The sequence below is a fragment of the Akebia trifoliata genome, unplaced genomic scaffold, assembly GCF_017979445.1.
Source record: "Akebia trifoliata isolate Shusen 1 unplaced genomic scaffold, ASM1797944v1 Contig01006, whole genome shotgun sequence".
Classification (NCBI taxonomy): Eukaryota; Viridiplantae; Streptophyta; class Magnoliopsida; order Ranunculales; family Lardizabalaceae; genus Akebia; species Akebia trifoliata.
In genome coordinates, this window is record NW_028237412.1 from 480,417 (window position 1) to 498,541 (window position 18,125).

An 18,125-nucleotide genomic window follows, 5' to 3' on the forward strand; every position below is an offset into this window, starting at 1 on the left:
AAAATGCTAACTTGACAAAAAATATTTACTGCAATTCTCACAAATTTGACGTGGGATGTGCACATAACCATAGATGTGTTTTCTCACAATACGAGTAAAAATCATCTATGATTATGTATGCATGTCCACGTCAGAATTGTGAGAATCACAATAAATCCTGTGTCGTCCTGGCACGACTCATCTTATATTTTTCCATACTTGACACAATCACCACGTTTTATGCAATGTACACATTCATCAACTGTTTAAGTGTTGAAAAAAGAGTGTGCCAAACCTTCCTTGATATTAATAGGAGTTGCTACCTTTGTTGGCAATTAATATAACATAAAGTAGTAATAAATTTAAAAATAAAATTATAATTTCAGGAGGAATACATCGTTAGTAGACATTTACTAATCCCTAGGAAACTTATATTTTAGACCCTCTCATCAAACGAAGTTTGATGTTAGAAAGAAAAGCACTTTTTGTGGAGAAAAGAACTTTTGACGGCCCATCCACAAAACCTTCGCCTAACACTTTAATTATGATACAAAGTGAGCAGCAGTTGAGTTGTTGTTGTGAAAGGGAAAGCGAAACCCATTTTTACTCTCTTATTAAGTCCGAAGCTCCCACGTGCGTCATCAAATTCTATTTTACTTAATTTTCTAAGTTTTAAAAGTTTTAGATTTTTTTACCTTAAAAAAATAAGAACAAAAATAAATTTAAAATAAAGAGAGAGATGCAGTAAGTCAGTCAGTAACCATGAGTTATAATACGACAAAAGCAAAATGTCAGTAAGTCTAGCAATGACAGTGACGCAGTTAGATCTCTTTAATGGAAAGAAAGAAAGAAAGAAAGATATAGGTAACCGGTCGTCATCCGGTTTTTTTCTCGAAACCCTAGATACAGAGAGAGAGAGAGAGCAGATGTGCGTGTGAGTGTGAGCCCACCCATCTTTCTACGTCGAGTCTGCTAATCTGCGCCTCTCTCTGCCATTTATGCAACCTCAGAAGATCATGATAACCTTTCCTTTCATCGTCACTATCATCACCACATCTCTTTCACTTTCACTCTCACTCTCACTCACACTCTCTCTCTTCTCCTCTTCCTCTTCCACTTCTCTCTCTTCCACCCTTTAAAATCCATATTTTTTAATATTCTCTCTCTCTTTCTCTTATCTTTTGTTCAACAAAGTTCAGTCATGGCGGAGGGTTTTGAACCCTTTCATGTTCCACAACAAAGCCGAAGAGAGAAGCTTAGAGTTGTTCAAAATCAAAACCAAAACCATAGTAGTTGTGAAGAAGCAACCCTTCATGGCTGTGCAGGTTTACTTCCTCTATATGATCCATCATCTCTTCTACCTTCAAACATCCTCAACTGTGGAAACACAGATGTTTCTAAACAAAACCAAGTTTGTGTTTCCTCAGTTGTTAAAGAAGAAGGAATGAATTTAATGGGTTATGTTAGTGGGTTTATGAACACTGCTTCTTCTTCTTCTTCATCTCACCATAATCCTTACTTAGATCCACAATCTTCTCTTGCTGGAAATTTAAATCCTACCTCAATTCATGATATTAACAGCAACCCATTTCTTTATACTGCTCAAAATCTTAGGGATTTTGATCATCATCAGTCTTTTAATGGGCATTCGTTGACCAACGAATCACAAACGACTGGTCAAGGGTTGTCTTTGTCTCTGTCATCTCACCACCATCCCTACCAACATAATCTCCCTCTTGAATTGAATCAGCCTCGCTATGACCCAACCATGTTTGGAGAGAAGGGTGTTGGTGGTTATGTTGTTCGAGGGATCGCAACGACTTCTAACGATGTGAGGAGTTCGGTCCCTCTCGGACCCTTTACGGGATATGCTTCAATCTTGAAGGGATCAAGGTTCTTGAAGCCTGCGCAACAGCTATTGGAGGAATTGTGTGATGTGGGTCGAGGAATTTACGTTGATAAGAGCAGCGGAAACTCATCTTTGATGGATCCTGGGATGGATAATTTGAGTGGAATTGTTGATGATTCGGTCAATTGCAGTGATCACAGCGAGCATCGAAGGAAGAAGACGAGGTTAATTTCCATGTTGGAAGAGGTATGCGTCTCTATTTGGCTCTTAATTGTCTTTAATTTTATATATCTTGTTAATTAGTTTCATTTCTCCAATTGAGATCTTTAAATTATATGAAATTCTAGTTCAATTTTGTTATATTTTTCTCAGATTTAAATTGCTACTAATTGTTGTTGTTTCAATTCCTCTAAATTGCAACTCAATCATCTTTCAAGCTACATATTGATCCATAATTTAATTGATGATTGCGGATAGAATTTGGAAAAGTAAGCATGGGTGTTCATCATTCTCTTGCATTGATAGTGATAGTTAGTCTAACTAGTATCTTCGTATTATATATAGCTTGAACCTGTGTTTGTCATCTGTTCTTCTCGATGAAGAAGATGCTTATATTAAAGCACTTTTATTTTTATTTTTAATCCTTTTATGACAAGTTACTTGTATTAATGGATTGATGGTCACAGTTATCTCTGATCACAAACTCATCTTTTTGGGAAAGGTGATATATGGGAATATATGCATAAAGTTTGGTGCTATAAAAAGTGCATGACTATTAGAAAAAGATTTCATGGGTTACATTTTCATGAAGTTTGGCATTGTTATGTGGCTAAAGTGATTGAAGTACTGTTTGGAAACGATTTCTATTCAAAAAGTGTGTATGGAAAGCATCATTGTTTCTCAATGCAAAAAGAGGGGTTGGCCTCTTCCAGGTATTAACCAAGTAGGCAAAGTAACAAGAAACAAGAATGAAAGATATTTCCGAATTCCTCCTCCATTGAAGTTTTGGCCTCCCCCCCTGCTCTAACCGAGCTTTCTTGCCAAACCCAATGGAAATTTTTAGGTCCATTTAGACATTGGGAGGGCCAAGGACATAAATAGATTTCGTAGTGTTCTCTCGTCTATAAACTGGAGAGTGAATCATGTGTGGAGGGAGGCAAATTCAGTCTTTGAGCCTTAGCCACTCGTGTGGTGGAGCACAGGTTTCTAGCTTTTTTGATGAGCTTTCTCCGTTGCCCCTCGTTGCAAACAATTGTTTGTTGGGACATGATCAGTACTTCCATTCTTCAGATTTGTATCATAAGGGACTTTCCCCTTGGTACACCATTTTTTTTTTCTTTTTAATACAATACTGCTATTTAGCAAAAAAAATCTTTTGAGGATGATTTTGTCACAGATGCCGCAGTTTTATGGTTTGCATGTATAATTACAATGGGTTGATTTTGCATTTCATCAGTTTTTCTTTTTGTAAGGTTTGAGATATTAATGGAACACAAGAAAGAGAGATGACAAAGCAATTTTACTATGAGGTTGTGGGTTCAAGTCCGGCTTACCAAAAAAAAGTTACTAGAGTTGAGTACTAAGTCACGGTGTAATTCATATTGATTCCTTGATATGATTAGGTCGTGTCCAACATAATTTTCGTGTATATATCATTCCATAGTCCATTCTCCTTGGTCAGCCCTGGCAAGGTTTTGTTAGTAAAAACGAAATCTTGGTAGCAGTTTATTACTTAGCATTAGTGTATTCGAGGATTGGCGAGCTCAATCAACCATATATGGATTGAGGAGAGTAAAATTTATAAGTTTAATACTATCATGGTCCTATAATCTCATCAATTGTTCGGCCTGCAAATCTAGAAGATACCAATAGATCTCTTCCCTTTTTTATATTAATTGCTAGGAGAATTGTGTCTATTAAAAAATGAGCTCTTCTCTTTGTCTAAAGCAAGGCTAATGGATGTGCAATAAAGGAAAGCAATGTAATGCCTTAGCTTAGGATTAGGCTTTTGTCACCCCTTGTCTTGGACGTGTAATATCTTATTTCTCATTTTGAGGTGCTAGCTTGGTAATTTGGCAAAGTTTGTGAGTGGTAATACAACTAACCTTGATTCAAATTTTTTGTAGTATCTTCAACTATTTTTTATTGTAGTTAAATTCTTAAGTGGAAAACTTATAGCATTTCTCGTTACAGTTTCTATCATTTTTAATCATATCAATTAAGAATTGTCTACAACAATTAGGATATTAGATTTGCATAAAAATTGATTAGATTATACTAGTTCTCTCTCCTTGTGGGTTTTTGTGAGCATGACGATAGCTCAATCTTGATGGATGTATTGTGGGATACATTTTAATCTGGTATTGCTAATATTTTGGAAAGCTCTTGGAAAGGACAACAAAACTCTTGACAACACATCTTTTCAATCTAAGTTTGGGTTATCAACATCCTAAGGGAAAAGACAAAGCATTACCAATCAAGCTCTTACTCTTGTATAAATCCTTGGTATAGGGAAACTAGAATTTAAAAAATAAATTGCAAGCCTACTCTTGTCTCTCCTATCATGGATGGGATTTCAAAGGAGAATTATGAACATATCCCAAGGGCGGACATTACACACTTATCCCCATTTTGCGAGCTCCATTTTTGTTAGCGCTTCTGGCGATGGATTATCCTTTATGTCATCTTCATTGTTATAGTATGTATCTTAGTTGAATAGGGCGATATTTCCAGTTGGATCTATTTGTAGGATAAGACAAAGGTCAAATATGTAATAAAGGGTTGAAAACTTCTTGATAAACTGAAAACCCATATCAACTGATCTTGGTATAAGTTTCTTATTAAATAAAGAAAGTTTGGGTACAAGTGGTTATGTAACTACCCTAACCACATGAGCATGATTTGGTCATCTCATTACACCTTAATACATAACAACATAATTAATACTCTAATAAGGGTTCACTATATTGGACTTTTAATTAAGCTTAAATTATTTGCTGTTCTTGTACTTCTTTTTCAAAATGAAACAAAAGGGATTAATTTCCAGAAGTGATCCAAAAATGAAATCCACCTCTATTTTCCATTCCCAAATTAAAACCCTAGCTCATCTCTTCTTCTCCATCATCGCCACCACCACCACCATAGCCACCATCATACTCAACCTCACCTCCCCATCACGTCTATTCCATTTTGGTTCTTTTGCAATTGGTGGCTCCGATATGGCTCTATGAGTCTTATTCTCCCTGAATCCCCTGTGAAGGGTCAAAAAGCTTTATCAATTTATCAAAATTCTCTCTAGATGATTCTGTGTTCCGCAATATGTTTTTCTTTTTTCAAAATGGTTATCATTGGATAATGAAATGGGATTATTCAAAAGACATAAGTGATGGCATCCCTACTCTATTTCGATCCACTTGTGTCAAATGGTGGGGCAAATTTGATATCTCTAAATGAAAAGATTCTCTCTGATTTACAAAAATCTTTCCTATTAAGAACTCAAATCCCTCAAAATCTTTCAAAGATGCTTTAAGTGACCTTGCCTTCGTTACCAAACAACCATTTGTTGAAAATCCTCTTCAATTTGGTTCAAGCTCTTCTCAATATGTTTCTACTCAGGATCAAGTACTACAAGAAATGAAGCAAATGGCTGAATAAATGAAGTTACTCAAGGATAATATCTCTATCAAAATCACCTCAAAAGCAAGCTCTTCTCACTCTATGCAATCCCCTGATGATGTTGATGATTTATTTTGAAGAATCCAATGCTCCTCAAAAGTTCTCCTACAAAAGACCACAGTCAAATACCAAAGACCAGCTCTCAATCACAGTCAAAATCTGTAAAGAATCTCAAAAGCAAGATTGCCACGAGAAGAAAACGAAAGCATAAGTAAGCTCAAATTTAATTTGTTGTTTGTCACATGAAGAATCTCAAAAACAAAAGCGACACATAATTTAGTTTGTCATTTTACTACGTGTTTGTCAAAAGAGTAAAAAACCAATAATATTCTTGAAGATAAACTTAAAAGGTGTTTGTCCAATACATGAGAGTCACTCCTCTTATTACCCCTACCAATAGATTTTTAAGATGCTTAAACTATGTTCTCAAATTTATTCACGATCTATTTGAAGAAAGAAAAATCATTTTTTCTTGACTTTAAAAAACAAATGACAAAACAAAACAACTATGAACTGCTGAACATACCCAAGTAGTTCAAAAGATTAAACAACGTGTCAAGATTCTACCTTGCTAACTTTACATATCCAAAAATAATTCAAACAGATGCTTCTGAATTAGGATATGGAGGAATTCTTTGTCAAATTTCTCCTTAAAAAACTGAACAATTAGTTCGATTTACGTTCAGAATCTGGACTCCTTGTCAACAAAATTACTCTACTATCAAAAAAGAAATACTAGCTATTGTTTTATGTGTTTTAAAATTCCAAAGTGACATTTTAAACCAAATGTTTTTTAATCAAAGTCGATTGTAAATCTTCCAAAGATGTTTTACGAAAGGATGTTAAAAATCTTGCCTCTAAACAAATATTTGCCCCATGGCAAGCTTAACTTTCTATTTTTGACTTTTATATTGCATTTATCAATGGTTCAAAAAATTGTTTAGCTGATTTTTTTAACTCGTGAAAAAAATGAGTATTTGAGGTGGTTCTGCCCCTCATCAATCAAAGTCCGAAGGTAAAATCTCAATTCTAGTCCAAATCCCATATGCTCCCAATAGATACTTTGCTTCATCCTGATTTGATTAATAATAAAGAAGTTGAGCACATGAAAGAGGTTTGTAATGACCTTATATGAATAAACAAGCCTATATTATCTTTAGGAGTTGAAGTGGCGGGGGAGGCTCCATAGAACACAATAAATTGGGCCCCAAAGAAGAGAGATAAAAGGGGGGATTTGAGCCCAACAGTTTTTTTTTCCTAAGCAACTGAGGAATTTTATAAATAAAGGAAAAGAGGGCCATTAGGCCATTACAACTTTCTTGTATAAGGGATGCCATCAAGTCTCCAAGTAAGAGCTCTTTGCTAACAAGTAAGCCCAACCAATTATTTTCTTTGTTACTTGTAATTTGTTTATGTGGTAATTAAAATTGTCATTAGCTTTAGAGCGCATTTCATGTGTCGATAGGTGTCCGAAATGGTAAGATTTGAAATGAATTATCGTTTTTGCGTAGTTTTTTTTTAACCATTCATTTTGATCCAATTAGGTACCCTTTACATGTTTTGATAACCCCCTTCCCACCCCACCCCTTCATCATTCCAACAAAAATAATATAAATATAGAAAAAATTAAATGAGTAATACCTTAAAAGGAAAAGCTTTTTACACCATTTTCTGGGTCTCAGGTAAATCCATAACCCCATTGGGTAAAGTTGAACCTAATCCGACTGGAGGGCATCATTTCATTTCTTTCTCCGGATTAAAATCCAATGGGGGTTTCGGTCAAGCATTCACTGATTTCTGGCTGATATCAGGATATGGTCTACCTAAAACAATTCTCTAAAACAATCCACAAATAGGATTCCTCAGGTGGCATCCCATCCAAGATCAGCTCCTCTTGTCGATGCCATTGGGCAATGTTGAGCCTAATCCAACTGGAGGTCATCATTTCTTTCTCCGGATTGAAATCCAATTGGGTTTCGGCCAAGCATACACTGATTTCTGGCTGATATCAGGATATGGTCTACAATTATCTGAAAAAAATCAACGAATAGTATTCATCAGGTGGCATCTCATCCAAGGTCACCTTCTTTCCTCGATGACATGACAACAAGGCATGGATCAAGACAACCCTCCAGTAACATCCAGCGGTGAGGCTTGATCCAATGAATCAGTATTCTTGTAAGTCAATGTGATCTTCATTGCTACCGATTTTACCAAACTCACGATGTTTGATGATATACAAGTTTAAGGGGGAGTAGGAGAGAATAAGTTGAACTATAAGGTGTATGAGAATACCTTTTCATCGCTGTCTCTTGTATTATTGCTGTTATGATCTGCTAAGTATCAATTAAGATATTGAATTAGCATCGATTACCGATTTGGCTAGATTATTGGATTAATTGTATTTCATGGTTGGGATTTTGTTAGTTTATATTCTCATATTACCAAGATCAATGAGACCATGCATTAGTTCAATTATATATTAAATTCAGTTGTTATCGATATTGGAGTTTGTTCAAAATACAAATAAAAAAAATGCTATATCCCATTAAAAATTCAAGAACTACAGCTTCATTCCATAATTTACTTTTAAATCTTTCAGGTGTACAAGAGATATAAACTGTACTACCAGCAAATGCAGGCGATTGTTGCATCATTTGAGTCTGTTGCAGGGCTTGGAAATGCAGCTCCTTACACATCGTTTGCTCTCAATGCCATGTCAAAGCATTTCCGAAGCTTGAAGAATGCCATTACTGACCAACTTCGATTCACAAGCAAAGCTCTAGGCGAGGGAAGCTTTAGTAAAGATGATACTCCAAGGTTTGGAACCACAGATCGATGGGTTCATGGCCAAAGACCGATTCAAAGTTCGCATGAACAACCACCTGTTTGGCGGCCCCAAAGAGGACTTCCGGAACGTGCAGTAGGTGTGCTTAGGGCATGGCTGTTTGAACACTTTCTACACCCGTAAGTGATTTATGCAGTAGAATGATAGTAACTGTTATATTTCTTTTGAGAGAAGGTGTGGATATAAATCAGTCCAACATGTTGACCTGATATGGCTAAATTTATTTAATGTTTCAGCTATCCCACTGATACTGACAAGCAAATGTTGGCTAAACAAACTGGTCTATCAAGAAGCCAGGTACATTAATCTCTTGTGATCCCTACTATTGTTTTGAAGGTTTCCCTTCCTAGAGAGGGTGGGAGGGAGATTGTTTCTATTTTTTTTGGTTTTGTTTTTTTTATTTATTATTTTATATCAAAGCTCATTACTGAATCTCATAAATGGAAAAAATCAAATTCCTACTCAAGTAGACAACAAAATTCCAAGACAACTCAGTCCAAAAAGGAAGAATCAAACAAATGACCCAAAACAAGAGAATGTTAAACTTGGCTACAAAAATGGTAATGTAGACCCTAGCAACCAATCTTCCTCCTCTCCCTCATTCTCAGCAATGTTGAAGTACCGCATCTCATAAATATTCCGGTCTTTGTTGGAAGAAATCACCCAAAGCCAATCACGCACGTTATGCGTCTTCAAGTACTTCAGATACCGCTTAGAGAAGTTGGTGTCGGAAGTACCAGTGATTTTGTGCTTGTTATGTGCAAGAGTAACGGTGTCACCTAGGGCACCAGCTTTACCACCAACCTTGATCCTCTCCTGGAGGAGCTTCTCCAATGAAGCGATGTCCATGATCTTATCTTCCACTGGCAACACAAAGTCGATTACGAATATTGATCCCTTCTTCCCCTTGGGGCCAACTGTGCTGCCCCAACTCATCGTCCCCCCCCCCCCCCTTTCTGCAATGTTTAAAGATAATTGAACACATGGCATTTGTAATATAAGAAATTTATCTACAATTCTTCTGGATCCTCTAAATTATAATTTAGACTTAAATTTTCAGGTTGTGCTCATCAGCTAAGAAAGAGTTAAGTCTATATCCTTATAAGGTTAGTTGAGCCCACCTTGTGGCATACAAAAACATGATACCATGCCATTTTTATTTATTTTTTATTTTTAAATCATAGAAACTTATAGAAGATTATTTTTCTCTTTAAATTTTAGTTTTAAATTTGGGAGTTCGTTTAGCTTTCAAAACCTTAGATAAATCCTATTTTTTTTTACCCGAGTTTTTCGATGAAATCCGTAGGGCTGTGGCATCGGATTTTACTAATTTGGTAATCCTTTTGAGCTCAATGACCCTTAGTAAGATATCAAATCTTACTAAGTTAGCATGGAAGGAAAGTATTTTCCCCTGATAAATTCTCAAGTTGGACAGTTGAGAAGAATGAAAATCCAAATTGATCTACAGCTCTTTTGGACCCCTCTAAATTATAAATTAGAATTAAATTTTCAGTCTCTGCTCATCAGCTAGGAAATTCTGAAGTTGGGCAGTTGAGATTATTGAAAATTCTGAAGTAGGTATATGACCACTACCTACTAGTAATTTATCTTTACTAATTACTCCCTTTCTGGACAATGAACTTGTGCAGGTTTCCAATTGGTTCATCAATGCAAGAGTCAGACTTTGGAAGCCAATGGTTGAAGAAATACATGTGCTCGAAACACGGCAAAAAGCTCCAGACCAAACTAACAAGCCAAATGAGCCTTTATCGACACAAAACACTGTCCCTTCTGATAAACAGCCTCAAACCAACCTCTCCCAAAAGGTCCAAGACCAACACTCCTTGAAACGGAGTAGAAATGAATTTCCTTACATTCCTGATAGGAGCAATGAGCCAATGAACATCTCTCACAATAGTTTGTCCAACCATCAAGATGGCGGATTTAGTGCTTCTGCTGGAAATAGTGGGGTTTCTCTAACGTTGGGCCTCCGGCAAAATAACGGAAATGGCATGTCGGAGCCCTTCCCGATGAATATTGCTCATCGGTTTGGCCTTGAAGTGAACAATGATGGGTATGTTATAAATGGGTTTGAAGCCCCAAATCGGCATTACGGAAAGGATATCGGAGGACAATTGCTACATGATTTTGTTGGCTGAATATCTCGGTTGTGTAGAGCCCTTGTGAGCTTTTTTTTTTTTTTTAAAAATCTAAAATGGAATATATATACTTATATTACAAAACCTTGAAGGAGCTGTGCATTTGCCAAGAAGAGAATCTGATGAGATTTCCCTCACCTTGAGCAACAAGGTAAGCAAGTAGAGGTGGCCTAATAAAAGTGCTTTTGAAATTATTTGCTTGATATTCCTCGATATCCATGTTTAGCATGTACAGTTTGTGTTTGATGGCTAGACAAGATCTTAAAAATCCTACTTTGTTAACCAATTTTACCTCTCTTTGATGGTGGTGAAAGAGCGACTGATTCATCTCAACAGATGAATCCAGAAGAACGAAATGGCCAAAGCACCCTCTGTTGTAGTAGTAACATATGTTACAAACAAGTGTAGAGGATGGTATCTTATATTCTGAAATGGGAATCATTTATCTCAAGATCTGTTAAGCTACCTGAAAGGAACTTGTATGTTCAAATGATGTTTAAATATATTTCTTTAAGTTCATGGTGTCCCAAGTTGTTCACTTGTTCCCCATCCTTAAAATAATAATTTTGTGAGAGAATCCAATGGACTCTTCGTTTTGTTTTAAACATGAAATATTTGCATGGATGGCCAAGTGTGTGTGGATGCTTACCTTCAATTTATTAGTCTAGTATTTTGTTTGCTTTTGGAAAAGAGGCAAAGAGCTGCCCAGTAAATAGGCCTATCAAATCGAGTCTCATCAAATTAACATGCCATTCTTGCTTGCTTGCTCGCGAGATATGAAAGGTCGCGAGGTTCGAGGTAAGTTTAAAAGTGTTAGAAAAATGGATTGTTCGCCTAATGGGCTCATGGGTTCCTGTGTACTTCTGCATGGGAATAATAAGAAATGTGTGAATCATCATCAGAATCTCTCTGTTGAATGTTGAAATTTTTTGTGGGATGAATTGGTCTTCACTATCGGTCACACTTTGATGTTGAAGGGGTCTAATGACAAATCATCAATTGGACTATTTACCATGATTTTCAATTTTGGTTATCCGTTCACGATCACATTCATGATCAATACTGAGATGAATCAGTGAGGCAACTTGGTAATCTAATCTTGGATGAGACAGGTCTCCAAAAAATTAAGGAGAGCAACTTTTGCCAATGCCATCCCAATGTGTGCTAATTCTTTGGTGATTTACGTATGAATTAGGGTGTTGTCAGCAAAAGTTGGCTGTGCAATAGGGAGAAACAGGAAAAGAATTAGAGAAGCATGTAAATCTGTGGTTTCCCATCTCTCTCTCTCTCTCTCTTTCTTTCTCTACAAAAATGTAAAATAAAGGGTAAGAGAAGAAGCTTCTAACTCTTGTGTTTGGTAATGACCGCAAGATCCACATTCATTGAACATTTGCTGTTTGGATGTAAAGACCAAGACTTGTGCCCCTATCATTGACAAAGTTGTCTAATTAATTGAAAATCCATTTTGATTTCGTAAGTTTGATGTTATTTTATTTTGAGTCATGCTGGAATGACACACGGTATTTACTGCGATTCTCACAATTCTAATGTGGACATGCATACATAACCGTAGATGATTTTTACTCATATCACGAGAAAACACATCTATGGTTATGTGCACATCCCATGTCAGACTTGTGAGAATCGTAGTAAATACCCTGTGTCATTCCAGCATTTTCCTTTTATTTTTGTTAAGCAAGCGAGTTAGTATTTAGCATTTAGTAGTTGAAGGCTGGTTTTGAATTCGGTATGTCAACTATAGATTGCATTACAAATAATATTTTAATCAAAATTGGTTCTAGTTATTGGTTTAAAATTTTGGTCTTTTATCACAAATCTAATTTGCTAGTGAAAAAGAGATTGATGGCAGAGAAAGCTCTTTGAAATTATTGCTAGATGGGTGAGAACTCTTCAAATTTGATTTAGGCTTTTAAGGCACCTCACAATGCTTAGCTACGACTCTCCCACTCAATATATCTCTTCTCTCTAATTAAGCTTTAAGCCAAAACATTAAAGAAAAAATCACACCAAAAATTATATACGTACAGTATGACCCCCCAGCCACATTATATAGAACTCCACTTTTTCAATTTGTTTCTAATTAAGGCCAAGAAACCTAGTTGAATAAGAAGTCTTGTTTTATCTGGAATTAGAATTAGGGTTGCAACTTGGTTCGGTTTGAGGTCAAATTGGAATCGAACTGACATAGGTCGGTCCTACTAAATAAGAATCAGAATCAAATCAAATTCTATTAGAATCAAGCTAATCAAAACTGAATTAAAATCGGTTTGGTTCGGTTCAGTTCTACGGATTGTCAATATTCTATAAATTATAAGAAATATTTTTTAATGAAAATACAAATATAAAATTTCATATAATAAATCACAAATCTATCCATAAAAAGTCACTATTCATAAAAGCTCACTAATCTATGTCTCAACTCCTAAAATAATTCATATATATATAAGGGTTTGGTTTTCGATTTGGTTTGTTTCTATACAAGTTTGATCCGAGAATCGAATCAAACTAATTGGTTCTCTATTTTCGTAACCCAGAACCGAATCGCAACTTGTTCCAAATCAAACCACCCCAAAACTATTGGTTTGAACTGGACCAAGTTGCACCCCTAATTAGAATCCTCTTAAGTCTAGTTTTTCCAAAACACATATTGACTCCATGTGTGCGGTAAGTCAAGTTTTTGTAAGGACAAAATATATCAATTTAAGGTTTTTTTTTTTTTAAATCTTTTAAATTTTTTTAAAAAGTGACGTATTATGGTTGGGTTTAAAATAAATACAAAAATATAAAAATACCCCTACACTTTATGGATCTTAATTTTTTTTTTTTTTAATAACTTCTTGGGTAATTCCCATCCCACACACAAAACATTAGGTTGATCCTAAAGTTTCTGAAATTTTCAATTAATTAGGATGTTACTTCAGCATTATCCTACTTCAAGTTGCATTGTTACATGAGACCTAAAAAGGTCTTTTTCCACAAAATATTAGGCCCACGTCGCGGTAGACCTGGGGAAAAATTCAACATTATTAATGGTTTCTATTCCCTGGATTCAAGTTTGAAAATGGCTTCTCAGGTTGGTGTTGTAAACACTAGACAGGAGGATTTGATACCTAACTTTTTAGTGAGTGGTTTTCACCTTCCATTGTAAATTTCTTGTAACAAATGTAGAATGCAGATCATTTTGGCCTATTCTATTATGCTCAAATATGACCCAAACAAATTCCAATAGGGAAGTAGGCCGACCTGGTTTTGTTAAAATGTCGGTTTCATTTCAAGTCAAATCAAGATATTTAAAATAAAAATAAATAAAAAAAACTGTCCCATAAAACCTATAGTTCAACCATCGAATCAATTAAACTAGTGGATTTTATTTTTAAATTGATTATGAATTATTATTATTTTTTTTAATTTAAGAAAGTTTTTAGTTTACTGTATAAAATAAAAAAATAAGGTTTTTTTTTTAAAAAAAAAACACAACTTTTTTGTTAAGTGATTTTTCTCATGATGAAAGATTTTATCTTAAATCTATCCTTTGATTTTGTTAGAAATATTAATTAACAATCAAAAGTTAGAAATATAGATTTAAAATTATCTTTTATTTAAAAATAAAATAATTTAAGAAAGACTCCATATCTAAATCTAGGAGCGTGATTAAATAGATGGTCAACATGAAAAAAAGTTTTGATTGTTTTGATGGCTACTCCATGTTCATGCACCCACCACCCACTCTTGATTCAGAAAAAAAATCTATGGTTTTGAGTTATTGGTGATTTTAGTATGGTTTGTCTAAGCTCAAGACAAGCCAAACCAACCCAAATATCCTTATCTTCAACTTGCAATAGAAAAAAAAAAGAAAAACCTTGATTTTTATTCCAAAGCTATTCAACCACTACTTTAATAATTTAAACCAATTAAACCTCGGCCTCAAATCCATTATTTTAATCTCGCTGCCTATCAACAAAAAAAATATTAATCTCACTTAGCCCTTTGTAGAGCATCTTGATTTTTCCATCCAAATTTTATAATCTTTACTTCTAAAATCCCATCATATTCCTTGGGTGTTTAGAAGATAGAATCTTTAGCTTGGAGACGATTAACAAAAATAAAGGTTGAAAGATGGAGCATTTTAACGATGAACAAAAGAGTATAAAAGGTTTACCCAAGGGGTTGAAGATGTTGATTTTATGAAGAAAATAGATAAAAATGAAAGTATTTTAGGCCATTTTACATTTGCTTATAAGAGAAAACAAAGGTCAATTTATTTATGACCGGGTATCCTCTTAGATAGTGGATTAGGCATGTATATGGGCTTTGCCCAGTCCATAGACCATGGTCTTGTCCAAGGATTAGTTTCGGGGCACGTGCAACGCCCACACATCATACGCACCAGGTAAGTGGGGGTGCACCCTCTTGGGTGTCCCATGAGGAATTAATGCTTATATTGAGTATCAAGCTCACAACCTCCGGACTTTCACAACTTATTGGTTTGAAATTGCCATTGAACCATAATTTGAGAAAATAAGGATAGCTCAAATATTCACTAAAAATGTGGTGGGGCATATCTAGATAATTGTAATTTTATTTATTTATTGAACCACTTTCCACTCTTCTTCTTCTTTCCTCTCTTATCACTGTCGAAGTTTTTTATTATTATTATTTTCCTATTTATTTTCTCTCGAGTAAAACCCTACTAACAATCTTTTGCAAAATCCTACAAAAAGAAAGAACAATCTATTTTTCGATTCCTTTTCTTTTATTTATTTATTTATTATCTTTTCTATCACTTTTGCAAATCCCTAGAGAAAAAGATCATCCGATTGGAGTTTTCCTTATACTTGGTATGCAAAATTTACTTTTGGTTAATAAAGCATGTATCACAATGGAATAACTTTTAAAGAGAAAGTTTCCTTTAATGGGAAGGATTCTTCTAGGTGTCGGGTCTCAACCCTCACTCACTCTAACATAAATTCTTCTATGTGGAAAGAACACTCCGATTGATTTTGAGAAAGATTAAGGATGAGAGGATTGAAGATCTACATACGATCAAATCCGATGGAATTCAACCAAGTTGAGTCAATTAAAAAGGTTAACTCTTTTTTATTACCTTGTAGCATAGTGATCGAGTTTCGGCCCTTAGTAAACGGCTAAAAGATTTACATTTGGTATCAAAGCCATCTAAGCCAGAGATTAATAAAAACAATTGTCTTTTTTATTTTCCATACCTTTGATCATGCAAATGCTCACGGATTTGAATAGGAAAATTGTCTACGCTCAAGGCCTTGGAACCCTTTAAGATCGGATTGGTTTTATTCTGCATTAAAAAAAAAAAAAAAAAAAAAACGGAAAAATTACTTAAAAGGACTCTAGCGGAAGGATTACTTTCTAAATAATCCTTTAGTTTTGCACGGTCAATTAGTAAACTTTTCATTTCTAAACGGTCCCTCAACCTCATTCCCCCTTTTTTCAATGTGTGAAATCTTGAAACTACCCTTACCTTATTTGATGATGATATGAAAACTTAGAAGCTCTCTACCATAGATGAATCTTTTCCTAATTCCTTCAATATCTTCTTCCCAATCTTCTATACAACAAAATGGACACAAGAGGTGAGTTTTTAACACTCTTTTATTAGTTTTCTATGAATATAAGAGATTTAGGATTTGATTTCATGAAAATTTAAGTAAATAGATGTTTATAAAGGGTTTATGGTTCATCCATTGTGTGTAATTCGTCATTTTGATGAAAATCGAGTGCTGGAATGAAAAAAATGGCAAAAAATGAGTTGTAAGGTCGAACTCAGTTATTTTTTTTTTGTTTGAGGAAGCCGTTGTGTTCAACGATTTTGATGATGGTTTAAACAATGTCGAGTTCGAAGATCATAATGAAAATCGTCGAATTCAACAATGCTTATATTATAAAAATGTCGAACTCAACGGTATGTGAGTTTGACGATATTTTAAATTTTACAAATCATCGAGTTTGACAATAAATATTTGAACTCAATGTTATTATTGTTGAGTTCAATGGTTTTTAATAATTTATTGTCGAAGTCGACGATTTTTAAATTATAATTTTCTATTGGATTTTTTTAATAATAATAATAATTTTTTATGCAACAAAACTATTACCATCATGTCTGAAAATAGTTTATATGTTATTTTGAGATATGGTGGTAATTTATCAATCCACGAGGAAGATTGTTCCATAATTTACATTGAGGGTGAGGGTTATAGTTCTGAATTGGAAATCATTCACCACAATGATAAATTATCATCCTTTAGAAAAAGAGTTGCTAAAATTACAAATAGATCACATGAAAATATTAGCTTCAAGTACTTCATACCCGGGAACAATAGACTTTTAATCTTTATATTGGTCAGTAGGAACCATGTACATGTATGTGGTAACCATGTCCTCCTCAAGAGTTCCAACCCAAAGTTCAAGAGCTACAACATCTATGGCTATAGTCAAAAGTGAGAAAGTCATTGATAATCAACAGCCAACAACACTAGAAGATAACCAATTAGCCTTATTTTTATTGGCAAAATTTTAGGAGGATAATATTCTTGGTATAGAATGAGGATCTAGTTACAGAAAAGAGCTCTGTAATGTACTGAGGCAATATGCTATAACTCACAATTTTGTTATGACCTTTATCAAGAATGACTCAATTCAGATAAATACATAGCGTAAAATTGATGGGTATCCATGGGGGTTACATGCATCAAGAGTTCCAGTTACTCCAAGGTTCACAATAAAGACAATGACAAGTCAACATACTTGTGGTGGTAGAATTTCTTCTAAAATCGATCAGCCTCATGTAAGTTAGAAAGTAGCATCCAAATTGATCATAAAAATTGAAAGACAGTCCACAATATATAGCATGTGACATGCTCAAGGATATAATGAGAGATTATGATATCCATATTCAATAAATAAAATGTTGGAGAGAAAAAAAATTTGCATGAAAATTACAATGAGGCATATAACTTTTTACCTTGGTATTGTGACAAGGTGCAAGAGACAAATCCCGAGTGCATTGCAATGTATGAAATTGAACCCAAACATTCGATGTTTTATATCATTTCTCACTAGTAGAGTTGGTTTTGATAACTATTGTTGGCTACTCATCTTTTTGGATGGAACCCACTTGACCTCTAAGGCCAAGAGATGCTTACTAGCTACTATTGATATTGATGATGACAATCATATATTTCCAGTTGCATATGCATTGTGGGTAATAAGAATGATGACAATTGGATGTGGTTTCTCATGTAATTTAAATTTGTAGTGTCCGAATCACAAAGATTGACTATTGTATCATATTATGATAAGGGTTTACAAAATTCAATTGCAAATATGCTCTCAAATGCATTTCATACTTACTATGTGCGACATCTAGATCATAATTTGAAAGATTTTCCTAGGGAGTCAATGTTGACATCTATAAAGGTTGAAATTGCATGTTCAATATGACCATTTGCTATGCTTTGACTTGAATACTTACATGGATTACCTCAATAAGGTGAAAGATGTATCTGATGAAATATTTCAATAGATATTGTGTAGTGAGCCTCAACATTGGTATAATATT

General features: G+C 34.6%; 1 protein-coding gene and 1 pseudogene across 1 annotated transcript; one reads left to right on the top strand and one right to left on the bottom strand.

The window, feature by feature from the left end:
* The first annotated feature begins 843 nt into the window (after positions 1-843).
* On the top strand, positions 844-11,029 carry RPL (POX (plant homeobox) family protein). The gene is made up of 4 exons (XM_086431300.1): positions 844-2,074; positions 8,106-8,470; positions 8,588-8,648; positions 10,001-11,029. Exons 1-4 carry the CDS (start codon positions 1,181-1,183, stop codon positions 10,508-10,510), a joined length of 1,830 nt encoding a protein of 609 aa, XP_086287426.1. The 5' UTR covers positions 844-1,180; the 3' UTR covers positions 10,511-11,029.
* Positions 8,901-9,403, bottom strand: LOC147380765 (large ribosomal subunit protein eL22z pseudogene; annotated as a pseudogene).
* Positions 11,030-18,125: the final 7,096 nt, after the last annotated feature.